General features: G+C 46.0%; 1 protein-coding gene across 10 annotated transcripts in view; it reads right to left on the reverse strand.

The window, feature by feature from the left end:
- Window positions 1–5,337: 5,337 nt before the first annotated feature.
- The window catches only part of PPP6R2 (protein phosphatase 6 regulatory subunit 2), a 123,596-nt gene continuing 115,821 nt past the window's right edge, over window positions 5,338–13,112 (reverse strand). For all 10 annotated transcript variants that reach the window (XM_054987930.1, XM_054987936.1, XM_054987939.1 and 7 more), the window contains one exon: window positions 5,338–7,292. In XM_054987930.1, the coding sequence (XP_054843905.1) occupies window positions 7,241–7,292 (52 nt within the window). In that variant the 3' untranslated portion in view covers window positions 5,338–7,240. The remainder of the gene's footprint in view (window positions 7,293–13,112) is intronic.

Raw genomic sequence — 13,112 nt, forward strand, 5'->3', positions numbered from 1 at the left:
TTTTCGGGTTTTGTCTTCTCCATACATCTTCTAAGGTTTCCTGTTGTATCAATTCAAAAAACAACTTTGGTAACAGTCCTCTCTTCTTTTGTGCAGTTGATGATTTTTTGTCTAGATCCAAATTTGTCACTCCATTGAAGTCTCCAGCAAGTATTATCTGATCATATGAAAGTTCATCTAATTGCTTCCTTAAGTCCTCAAAGAAGCTTTCTTTCGCTCCATTGGGTGCATAAATTCCAACTACCAGCACTCTCTCTGAATTCCATTCGCATTCCACTGCTATAAATCTGGCTTCCACATCTTTCATTACAAACTTTGGCTGCAGCTCCTCTTTAATGTAAAGCACTACTCCTCTTTTTTTCTTATTGGAGGCCGCTGCAAAATCATTGCCCAATTTTTTTGATTTTAAATACTTTACATCTTGTTTTCGAATATGGGTCTCTTGCAAACAAACAATATCACATTTTTGTTTTAATAGCCAGTGAAAAATGCTTTTTCTTATTCGGTGAATTAAGTCCATTTACATTCCAAGATAAAACTTTACACTCCATAATCATAATCTGGTTGCTGGTAAGTCCTTTTCATTGTCTCTTATGAATCGCTCCATCTCTCGTTCAGATCCGATGCGTTTTTTGGCCCCTCCAAATTCAAAGGACACTCCCTCTGGTAATTCCCATCTGTACCTGATTTTCATGTCCTTCAAAATCTGAATTAGCACCTTATATTTTTTCCGGTCCAACAACACCGATCTGGGTATTTCCTTCATAATAATAATCGTCTTGCCGTCAATCTCCAATGGATCTTGAAACTGTTTAGTCACAATCTTCTCTTTCATATTTTGGGTCGTAAATTGCACAATCACATCTCTTGGTAGTTTCCTCTGGGTCGCAATTCTTGAGTTTACACGATATACCACGTCCAGGATAGCCACAACTTCCTCCTCCTCCTTCCCCAGGTATTCAGCTAACACCTCAGTCATCTGTTCTTGCGCTGTCTTTCCTTCCACTTCCGGCAAACCGCGAAATCTTAGCTGCTTCTCCATGTGTTTACTTTCCGCAACCGCCATTCTCCCCCTCATCAGCCTCATCTCTGTTTGTTGCATGTCAGCCAAATTCCCCACCGCGCCTTCTACTACTTTAACTCTCTGCTGTGTTCCTTGCAGTTCATTTTGCATTATTTCCATACCTTTCTTTACTTCTGACAGCTCACTTTTCACTGTCTGTTTAACCTCTTTGATCAGCTCCGGTTTCATGTCCTTAAGTTCTTTAATCACTTCTAAGAGTTTTTTGTCTAGGTTCTCTATTGCCGATTGCCACTCTTTTTTCGACATCGTGGGGCTTGCCTTAGCTCGCTCCCACGAGTCCGCCCTCTTCCTTAACTCCGTGGCGTGAAGTTAAGCGTCTTTTTAATTTTTAATTTAAATGTCCCAGTCTTTTTGCAAAGGAAAAACTTTTAGAAAATCCAAAATGTCGGGCGTCTTTTCTCTATGGTTCTTCTATGGTTTTTGTAATCCAAAATGGCTTACTTCCTCTTCTGCTGAAGCCGCGGCTTTTCCCCTTTCAAAGATGGCGATTCCCTTCTTCCTGCCCTCCGGCAGGAGCCGCTTCTCTCCAGCAACTCTATTGTTATTACATACTTCCTGTCTCCCGACTTCCCACAGTAGCTCTCGCGATGGCAGAATTTTCTCACAGCTCCATAACCGCAAGTATTCAAAACAATAGTCCAAATTCTTTAATAACTTCTTTAAACTTGGTCTTTTTTCTATTTCGACTCTTGCTGAGTCTTCTCCTCCTTATAATTAGCCTGTTGCAGTTTTAAAATCTACTTTTATTCTTCTTTACTTTTAACAATCTGTCCCGTATCAGAAGATAGTGATCTTTACCTTCCCATTCACTTTCCGTGGGTTGTAATCACTGTTTCAATCTTCGTTTCTCCTCCACTTCTCTTTCCCCTGTTGAAGCTTGGGTACGTAGGTCTTATGCCAACCGCATTGGCCCCGAAACTGCCGCAGAGATCTTTGCCGACCTGTCACAGGGTGGGACCTCAAGGGTCGTGAGGGGGCCCGTCGCGTAGAGCCCCCCCTCGCCCGAGATCAACGTGCCCTGAGGTCTTGAGCGTTCTTTGCCTGCTCTCCGCCTGAGAGCAGTCGGCCGCGGGCTATTTTGCCCCCTCCGGCCGCTTAAAACGGCAGTCCGGTCAGCTCCACAGTTGGAGCTGCGTCAGACCTCCATGAATCCCAAACCGGAAGTCGGTTCCCTCTACTTTTGACAACTAATTCATAGTAGCGGGCAGTGATAAATGAGTCTTTAATTACTAGAATGGACCAATCATAACCAGCTCACTTTTTGTGTGTCAATTTTTAAAGATTTATGAAGCTTATTTTATATCTGCATCATGGCATCACTTTTGGCTTTGGCAGTGTCACATGATCAAAATTCTGAAGAATCAACTAAATCTACAGCCAATCATATTTTTATAGCGTTGTCAGGTGTGAAAGATTTCTTAGTAGATAGAACATGCCAATGAGTATAAAAAATGCCATCCAGGTTGCAAGAAGTTCCCAGTCCAAACCCAGGTTTCGGTAAGAATGGCTGAACCTGTGTTCAGAGGTGTGTTTTCAGGCTCTGGCTGAGCTGATTAATGACACCTGCGGAGCAGACTCCGAGTTCCCTAGGGATTTGACCTTGGGAGGTTGTTCTCGGAGATGCTCCATGTTCACTCCCTAGATTTTCACGCCGCTGAAACGCCAATTAACAGCTTGGTCCTGATTGACTCTTGAGTTGCCGGGTGATGCACTGAACCCTAGAAAAGATGGCTTCTCACCTGAGGCCCTTTTCTTTTTTCTTTTCATCTCAGCATGTCCCTACGCCAGACCAACCAAGCATTGGAGAGGGCACATATTCTACCAGAGACATAAAATGAGCAAGGTACGAATGCCAAGTAGAGAAGCTTGGCTCAAGTTTTAGACAGGCAGATTTTATGTAGCAGCAGCAAGGTTTGTTTTATGTCTGTTGCCTGTATGAGAACGTTCTGCTTTTGCAAACACTCCTTAAGCCAATAAATCTAATTTTAATTAAGCCAAATCTGGAATTCATGACTTGGGCACAAGTAGACCCTGGAATGAACCCGGAGTTTGGAAAGCCAAGGTGGAGCTTTCAGTCTCACAAATAAAAGGAAGCACATGCCACCTGCCTAATGGTTGGAGTGGCTGTGGCCAGTGCCCAGAATCAGGAGGACTAGGGCAGCTATCCCTGCATGGGTTACGACAAAGGACCTCTCATGAGGATCATCTAGGTGAGAAATATATTTGTCCGCGTGCTTAGTGAAAATTCACTGTATCTCATACATCTGATTTTAAATCAATCTTAGATCTGTTTGAGAGATGTTAGGAGAACTAATCCTTGTTATATGTTTGTTCGTTAACTATAGATTTCATCTTGATAATCCTTTATGTTTTAGTATCATGCTTAATCTTAACTTTTATTTAAATAAAGATTAAACTTTAAACTCTAAAAGAAATTTCTATGTGCCTTGATGGAAGGTGTTAAAACAAGGAGAACCCATACAAATTATTTGTATTAAGTAACAAGTTCTTTAAAGGTGGATCCCTGTTTTTAGGTCTCATTATTTAAAGTCCTCTGAGCAGTTCACAATTGGAATATAAATCTCAGAACTGGATGGTTTGGAAGCTTTAATGAGGCATGGGTAAAACATTCCATTGCAAGTTATGGCTTGAAGGCACTTCCCACTACGTTCTTAGTAGTTCTTACACCTAAGTTCACTGGCTAGTCATGATGAAAGCAGTCCTTGATCGTTCATTATAGTAGCTGAAAGAATATCAGATTTATTGCTCTTTTAACTGCAAGAGCCAAATTTCGCCTTCTTAATGTTGCTGCAGAAATTAATGAACAATATCAGATTTATTTTAGAGCAACTGTTTTTTTAAAAAATCTCATAGTCACTTTGGGGACCAACATTTTATCTAGAGGACGTTCACATGTTAAAATGATAAAGATTAGTCTTAGTTTGTGGCTGCCACTTCCTTCATAAAAAGTGTCAGCAGAGTGCCCAGGTGAGCCTGGTCTTGTCAGATCTCAGAAGCTAAGCCGGGTTGGCCTTGGTTAGTAATTGGATGGGAGACCTCCAAAGACGGCCAAGGTTGCAGAGGCAGGCAATGGCAAACCACCTCTGTTAGTCTCTTGCCATGAAAACTACACCAGGGGTCACTGTAAGTCCGCTATGACTTGAGGGCACTCTCTACCACAGAGAGCTAATCAAACTTCTATTGATGGGACTCTCAGAAAAGTTATTTTGTGTGTGTAGATGGGCTTCCAAAAACTCCCGTAACATTTTGGAGGTATTTAGCTGAAACTACATTCACATATTCAGTTAAGACAGAGAAATGCTAGTCAATTTCTTATTGCATGTATTTTTTTTCAACCATTTTAGTTCAATTGGCATTTGTATGGACCATTTAAACACTTGTCTGAAAGTTTTTGCTTGGTTTGCTGGTAAAAGATCAAATATTGAACCCACTATATATTCATTGTACTATAAATATAGTTCTCTCAGGTCTGTCTACACAGATGATATTTGGCTAATAAAAACCTGTCTCACCAAGTTAAGTGGATGTGAACTAGTAAACTTGTTATATATCCCTTTCTTCTGCAAGCACAGAAGAGAGTCTAACGGCAGGAGCCACATATGGCTGTATGACGACAATGGGAATCATTTCTTGCTGCTACCCCCGCCCAACCCTCCATTAACTAAATGGCATCAGGAAGAAGCCTGAAGCTTTATACACTGTCCGACAGAAATTGTTACTTCATTCAACAAAGGCATATTGAATCCCCCTAAGAGCTCCACCAGCCCACGAGCATCACTTCTATCTTAGCCCAGATTCCACTTCACCACGTTCTTCTCCATCCATTAGACCACTTACTCTGGTCACTGAGCCAGGGCAGAGCTGCAGTATCCAAGTGTCAGGTTAAAGAAACATCACCGCACTGATGACAGGCAACTCCTAAATTAAGGATGAACTTATTCAAACCCATACTTGTACACATGTAAAACAGCACTGGAGGCAAGGACAGAATGGCGTGGGATGTCACAGTTCACTTTCCGGGCAGAAGAATCCACCTCTGCCATCTGAGCAAAACATAAGACTGCAAACAAAACAGGATAATACTCGTAGTTCCGCTCAAGTAACAAAGCTGCCTCCAGGTTTGCTTCATCTCAACTGAAAGATGGTAGGCCTTCTCAGCAGCTCTGGGACCCAACCTTGCCAATGTGAGGTTAGGGAAGAAACTGGGGGGGGGGGGGGGAGCTTCAGTGCCGTTGTGGAAAATAGGTCAGGGAGTCCAAGAAGCTAGACCCCCTACCACAGAAGGGGGGGAAATCGCTCCGTGCAAGTGAAGACCCTTTAACTTCAGCAGAGCTCACTGTTTACCCTGCCTGGTGCTGAAATCTGCCCTCCTGCATAGCCCAGGAACAGAGAAACTGAAATCCTAAACTTCCAAGTAACTGAGAAGGGCTAAGTAACCAGGCCCCAACTCCAACAAACACAGCTCAAGGGAGGAGCCTTTGCCGCAAATCTACTAATGTTTAATGTAACTGACACCAGGACCTGCTAGAAGCTCGTTCTTGAGTATATAATAAACGCTTACTTTTAATAAGTTTTGTTGAAAACTCTCAACAAGATTACACGTTTTAACTCAGTTTTAATTTGACCCCACCATGAAATCAGGAAAATGCTTCCCCCCCCGCCCCCCCAGCACAGGAAGGCCATCCTGCATCCTCGGCATGGGCAGCAAGGGGCCCTAGAGCCCTCCCTCCCTTTCCTCTCCCTGCCCAGCTCTTCCAGAACACCGAGGCACTCTTCTGCTCTCGCTGCCTTGTCCTGAAGGGGACCACCCAGTTGGACTGGCAAACGACTCCAGAAGCAGGTCAGAGAACACCTGCCGCTGTCAGCCTCAGCCGCCGTTCTCAGGCCCGCACAGCCTCACTTGACACACAGAATCTGTAGAGTGAAAGGTACCGTAATCATACAATTTAAGGAGGCATTCCTAAGACGAGGGAGGGCAGAAGACGGGTGGGCAGGGGTGCAGGCAGGCCGCACTTCTTAGCTGCCTTCGCTTCCGCAGCCCTCCCTCTGAAACCAACCCAGCTTCCTTCCCCAAGGCCAGCTTAGTTCTGCCGCTGGCAATCAGTCGGCCTCCATGGGGCTCTGCAAAAAAAGGGCGGCCTCCGTCAGCTCCTGAACAGGCCAGCCAATGGAACCCCAGCCTCCTGCAGCGTCGCCTGGAGGCAGAGCGTCCTGCTGAGGAAGGGCCCGCCCAGGGTGGCAAGAGGGGTCAACAGCTGCCAGTTCCAGCCTGTCGAGGGGCGCCTCCGGTTCTCAAGAGTCCTTTTGGCAGGGATTTTCTATGGCACCGTTCCCTCCAGAACCCAGGCAGGATCAGATACAAAGTGCAAAGTGTTGCAGTTGCTGCATCCATCACAAACGCCACGAAACAAAATAAGCCAAAAGAATCCAAAGAGACCCATCTCCAGAAGCCCGTTCCCATACCCTAGGCACCTGGCCACCCCCGCAGTCGTCTTGTGGAGTGGCCACTCTCCTCTCTCCTTTCCACCCTCCAAAGCCCAACACCAGGAATGCCATCGCAGAAGTGCCACCCAATGGCTCTGGGAGGAAGGGAGCCATTTCTTGAAGGCAGGATGTTGTGCTCAGGGCAGACCCCCACAAACAACACTCCACAAACAAAGGCAGCGGGGCAAGAGGACCCTAACCCTTCAGTCCCTTGCTGGGGAAACCCTCCCCACCCCTCTCCCTTCTGCCTCAGCCCAAGAGAGAATGTTTCACAAGGCGTTATTGCTGTACAAAAGGGTGTCAGGTGCTGTCCGCTTGGAACGCCCCATCATGGGCACTGGGCACTGTTCTCCAAAAAGAAGCCATGACGCCGGACTACCCCTCAAAGAGCAGAACCGAAGAGGAGTTGCTCTGCAGGAGGGACTGGGGGCTCCTTTCGGAGGCAGGGGGAAGCAGCACAGCCGACCGCTGCTGCACACTGGCCCTGGAGGTCCTTCAGAGCAGAGCGGCAGGTGCAGAATTAGCATCACGGCTCCCTCCCCAAGGCAGCATCCACCACGAAAAGGAAGTTCTGTGTCAGAAACGGGCCTCGGGCCTCATCCCAGGCAGCTGCTGGACCAGCTTCAGGGCAGCCGACTCTGGCCACTTGGGTCACACCGGACCGTTCAGGGCGGCCTCTGATCCTGGCGGGAGCTCCCCTTTCCTGCAGAAACGTAAAACAGAGAAAGGAGGATTCTGTCACATCTTCTGTACCGGGACTGTGTGGATTGAGCCCTTCAGCGGTGCCCGAGAAGTCCTGCAAAACTGTTTGGGATTTTTATGGCACACCGTACCTTTACGCAAGCAACACCAGCCACTCTCAAGTCTGTCTACCCGTTATCTGGTTGCGTGCAGGAAACCTGCAGAATCCTTCCATTTTCCTCCGTATTCCCTTTCCCACACTATTTCCTTTTCGTCTCCTCCTGACAGTCCCGATGTCACCTGCCTTTCCTTTGCTTCCTTTTCTCCTTCCCATTCACCACCCAACCTTTCTTTTTTCTCTCCCCCAGTCGACACCTGTATTTATTATTGATTTGCTTTTGAGAGATTGCAGTTGGCACGAAGACACCCAGTGAGCTTCCATGTCAGAGTGGAGATTCGAACCTGGGTCTCCCAGAACACAGTATGCCACACTAACCACTACACCACACCAGGTTTCCGCTTTCCCTCTGTGCCAGGGAAGATACTGGAGCAGATTATTAAAGGCGTCAATTTGCAAGCATCTGACGGACAACATGATGATTCAGAGCAGTCAGCGCATGGATTTGTCCCTCACAGGTCCTGCCAGACCAACCTCATCTCCCTCTATGATCGACTGACAGGCTTAATGGAATGCTGTCAATGGAGTTTATCTGGATTTCACTAAAGCTTTTGACAAGGATCCTCTTGCTGTTCCGAAGGGTAAACCGGTGGGCTGTGGACTAGGATGGTTAGATGGATAAGGAACTGGCTGGATAACTGCTCCCAAAGAGTGGTTGTCAATGGCATCATGTCTGATTGGAGGGAGGCGTCCAGTGGGGGGCCACAGGGCTTGGTCCTGGACCCAGTGACCCAGTCCTGGACTCTTTACTATTTTTCTACTACACACTAACATGGCTAACTCCTCTGGATCTACAAGCAGATGAGTTGCACAATAACATACGAAAAGTACTTGCTGATAGACAAGTCTTTATTGGTCAAAGTAAAATTAGTTCTATCCAGGGCTTCTTTTCTGGGAAAAGAGGCGGTGGAACTCAGTGGTGGAACTCAAGTCCGCACAATGATGTCACTTTGGGTCAGCTGGAACGAGGGGGGTGGGTTAAAGTTTAAATCGCCCTCGCCAAAAATGGTCACATGGCCAGTGGCCCCGCCCCCTGATCTCCAGACAGAGATGAGTTTAGATTGACCTCCGCGCCGCCCGTTAGAGCATGAAGTTAAAGGGAAGCTGGACCAACCACCGTTCATAAAAATGAACAAGCCAGATAATGGGAATATACCAAATGCCACCCCAAGAGTCGAGAGGGGATCCAGGAAATTAAAAGCCAGTTAGCCTAATATCTATTCCAGGTAATGGTTGTTGTGGGTTTTCCGGGCTGTACTGCCGTGGTCTTGGCATTGTAGTTCCTGACGTTTCGCCAGCAGCTGTGGCTGGCATCTTCAGAGGTGTAGCACCAAAAGACAGAGATCTCTCAGTGTCACAGTGTGGAAAAGATGTAGGTCATTTGTATCTACTCAGGAGGGGTGGGGTTGAGCTGAGTCATCCTGTAAGAGTTTCCCAGGGTGTGGAATGCTAATGGCGGGAGGCTTCACTGTATCCTGAGGAGGTTCTTTTGCATATGGATTGGTGCTTGATGTGCTAATCTTCTCTGCAGGGCTATTGTCGAGTATAGAGTTGTTTTGTTAGCCTGGTGTTTTTCAGAACTGGAAACCATGCTCTGTTCATTCTTAAGGTTTCTTCTTTCCTGTTGAAGTTTTGCTTATGCTTGTGAATTTCAATGGCTTCCCTGTGCAGTCTGACAAAGTAGTTGGAAGTGTTGTCCAGTATTTTGGTGTCCTGGAATAAGATACTGTGCCCTGTTTGAGTTAGGCTATGTTCAGCCACTGCTGATTTTTCAGGTTGTCCAAGTCTGCAGTGTCTTTCATGTTCTTTTATTCTTGTCTGCATGCTACGCTTTGTGGTCCCAATGTACACTTGTCCACAGCTCACCTCTGCAGGAGTATACCGTATACCCAATCCATATGCAAAAGAACCTCCTCAGGATACAGTGAAGCCTCCCGCCATTAGCATTCCACACCCTGGGAAACTCTTACAGGATGACTCAGCTCAACCCCACCCCTCCTGAGTAGATATAAATTACCTGCCAACATCTTCTCCACACTGTGACACTGAGAGATCTCTGTCTTTTGGTGCTACACCTCTGAAGATGCCAGCCACAGCTGCTGGCGAAACGTCAGGAACTACAATGCCAAGACCACGGCAATACAGCCCGGAAAACCCACAACAACCATTGTTCTCCGGCCGTGAAAGCCTTCGACAATACATATTCCAGGTAAGTTAGTAGAAACTGTTATAAAACAGAACATTATTAAGGACCATTGAGGAACAAATTCTGTTCAGAGAAAATAAGCAGATTTTCTACTACCGCTCCCCCTGACACCTCCTCCTCCTCCTCCAGTAACACACCACCTTTCTCCTCAAGGGTGATCCAAAGTGACTTGCGTTGCTCTCCTCCACTTACCCTCACAATAGCCCTGTGAGGTAGGATAGGCTGCAGGGGTGTGACTGGCCCCAGGCCACCCAGCGAGCTTCCAGCCAGGGCAGAGTGGAGATTTTAACCTATCGGAACGATCCTAGACAGGCACAGGGAAGTCTCGGGAAGCCAACCAACCCCTACACTGACATATCCCCGAGTTACACTGGCATAAGTCTGAGTTGCGCCAGCACAGGTCCCTGGCACTGCCCCTCTGAGTTGTTGCACTGGTGGTACCCCACCTCAGCCAGTGCTGGTGTGGGAGTAGGCGGGCCAAGGGGCGGGCTGGGAGTCAGTTGGCTCCCTAAGCCAATCCAGGCTGGGCAACACCCCCAAACAGTAGTGGAAAGTTATGCATATCCCACAGGCACTCATGCAAAGGCAAAAGCTGGCCACCCCTTAGCCACGCATGGCCCCACCCAAATGGCCCGACAGCACAGGATGCCGAATAAAGCAGTGTGGACGAGCTGGCCTCGCTGTCGCTGCATGTCTGTTTCCCTTCAGGCAGGTGGCGATCCAATAGGGAGACTTGAGAGCAGGCATCCTTTCAGACTGCGTTTCCAGCCTGCCTCCAGGAGCAATCTCCCTCAGGCAGCCGTTAGACCGGCGAGCAGCACAAGGGATGGCTCGACCTGCCTCCAAAAGGCCTGAGAGCAGCGCGCACAGACCCCATTGCCATACCAGGAAAAGGGAGCGGGACAAACACGGTTCCCCACAACTGTCATCCTCAGACATTTTCATGCTGTACGTTTTGGAATAATTAAATACTCTGAAAATAAAAGTGTTCCTTACACAAAAAGAGAAAATATTTCATAGAATGGTCTTCCAGCGCTCGTCTACATCTCCTAGTTTTTTCCACTGGAAAAACTGAAAAAGGTCTCAGACTTTTTCATGTTAATCATTTTGACAGTGAAAAACCTTGCCTTACAAAGCATTTTTCTTATTCTGAAAGTAGGAAAAATCATAGTTTTTTTCAAATTTCCCAATAGAAAAAACTGAAAAAGAAAACTAAAAAAAGGGATTCCTCCCAATCCCCCCCCGAAAAACCTTCACATCATTAGACAGGCTTCAGGGCACATATCACTTCAAGAGAGGGTGCTACCAGAAGCCCTGCAGCAGGCAGTGCTCTCCGTCAAAGTTCAGAGTGGCAGAGAACCACCCGGGGTCCAAAAAGCCAAGCTGGTAGCCTTGCGTTTCACAGATTTCTCCCGTAACCACCAAACGAAAGAAATGAAACTGAACCCTAGAGCCAAAAGCAGATCACTATACTAAGTGAACTAAACTAGGCTTGTGTTCCTATAACTGGAAGGGCATTATGCAAAACTTAAACAAGGGAAACGCACTGCCTGCAACAGTCCAAGCCATAGCCACGGCTGCTGTGGGTGATAAACACTATCCAAGGATCAAGCGTGAATCCTCTTGTGCCATCACTTGGACTCCCCCACCCCACCCCACACACACACACTGTGCCTTCTCTGCAGCAGACACACCGCTGGATAACTTGAAGTGCTCGGTCTAGAGTCTACAAGCATGACGGGGTCACTGTATTTTTGAAAATTATCTACCTAGAGAGAGAGTGTGTGTGTGTGCATAAACAGAACTGGAAGACTTTGAACACACTGGAAAAGTGGGCAGATTTGAGTAAGATGCAATTTAACATGGATAAGTGCCAGGCTCTCCACCTGGGTAGTAAAAATGCAAAGCAAGCATGCTGGATGGGGGATACACTTCTTGGTAGCAGTGTATGTGAACAAGATCTTGGGATACGGGTGGATGGGAAGCGAAATATGAGCGGTCAGTGTGATGCAGCAGCGAAAAAGGCAAACACAATCTTGGGGTGTATCAACAAAGGCATAACATCCAAATCACGGGATGTCACTGTCCCAGTATGTACCACCTTGGTCAGGCCCCACCTGGAGTATTGTGTGCAGTTCTGGGGGCCTCACTTTAAACAGGACATGGACAAATTGGAACAGGTGCGGAGGAGAGCAACGAGGATGATCAGGGGCCTGGAGACCGAGCCCTGCATGGAAAGAAAGACTTCAGAATGCCCAGCCTGGAGAGGAGGTGGTTGAGGGGAGACATGGCGGCTCTCTTCAAGGATTTAAAAGGCTGTCACTTAGAGGAGGGATGGGAGCTGTTCCAGTTGGCAGCAGAGGACAGGACTTGCAACAACAACAACAACAACAACAACACCTACGGTACTGAAAAATTCAAGAAGAAAGACGAATATAAATATGGTATGGATTGACTACAAAAAAAGCATTTGATTCACTGCCACACAGTTGGATTAATACCTGCCTAGAAATTTTTGGAATTAGTGAAAACATCAAGCTGTTCCTTAAGGAAAACATGTGAAAATGAAAAACCATGCTAATGGCCTGTGGTCAAGAAACTGGGGAAGCTTGTATCAAAAGAGGCATATTTCAAGGGGACTCCTTCTCGCCTTTATTATTCAACATCTCATTAATCCCCTTGACAATGGTCCTAGAGAAAACTAAAATGGGTTATTATATTTCTGATCAGGCTGGGAAAACATGGATGATTTGAAATTGTATACAAAGAGTCCCACTGAACCTGAATCATTGCTTAATACAGTGAAAATGTACAGTGATGATATTCAAATGAAATCTGCCTTAGACAAATGTGCAGTACTCTCCATGAAGCGTGGAAAAGTAAAAAATATTGACGGAATAGAACTTGAAAATGGCGACATTATGAAATCATTATCAAACAATGAAAATTATAAATATCTTGAAATATTAGAATTAGATAACATCCTGCATGTGAAAGTAAAAGAACGGACTCGGAAAGAATATATCAAGAGAGTATGAAAAATTCTGAAGTCCAAATTAAATGGTGGAAGTACAATCAAGGCCATAAATACATGGGCAGTTCCAGTGATCAGATATCCAGCTGGAATAATAGATTGGACACAAAGCGATTTAGAAAAATTGGACTGAAAAACACGAAAACTAATGAACAAGCATCACTCTTTACACCCAAAAAGTGATGTTGACTGGCTATATTTACCACGAAAAATTGGTGGAAGAGGACTGTTACAAGTACATCAGGTAGTAGAAGAAGAAAAGAGAGGCCTGAATGATTACATTAGTAGAAATACAGAAAATTTACTTCAGGCTGTGAAAACAGAGAACATATTGAAAACAACCGAAACAAAGAAACAGTTTGAGAATAGATTAAATGGCTGGAAGAACAAACCCTTACATGGGCAACATCTAAAAAATATTGAA

Source organism: Eublepharis macularius, chromosome 9 (genome assembly GCF_028583425.1).
Source record: "Eublepharis macularius isolate TG4126 chromosome 9, MPM_Emac_v1.0, whole genome shotgun sequence".
Taxonomy (NCBI): domain Eukaryota; kingdom Metazoa; phylum Chordata; class Lepidosauria; order Squamata; family Eublepharidae; genus Eublepharis; species Eublepharis macularius.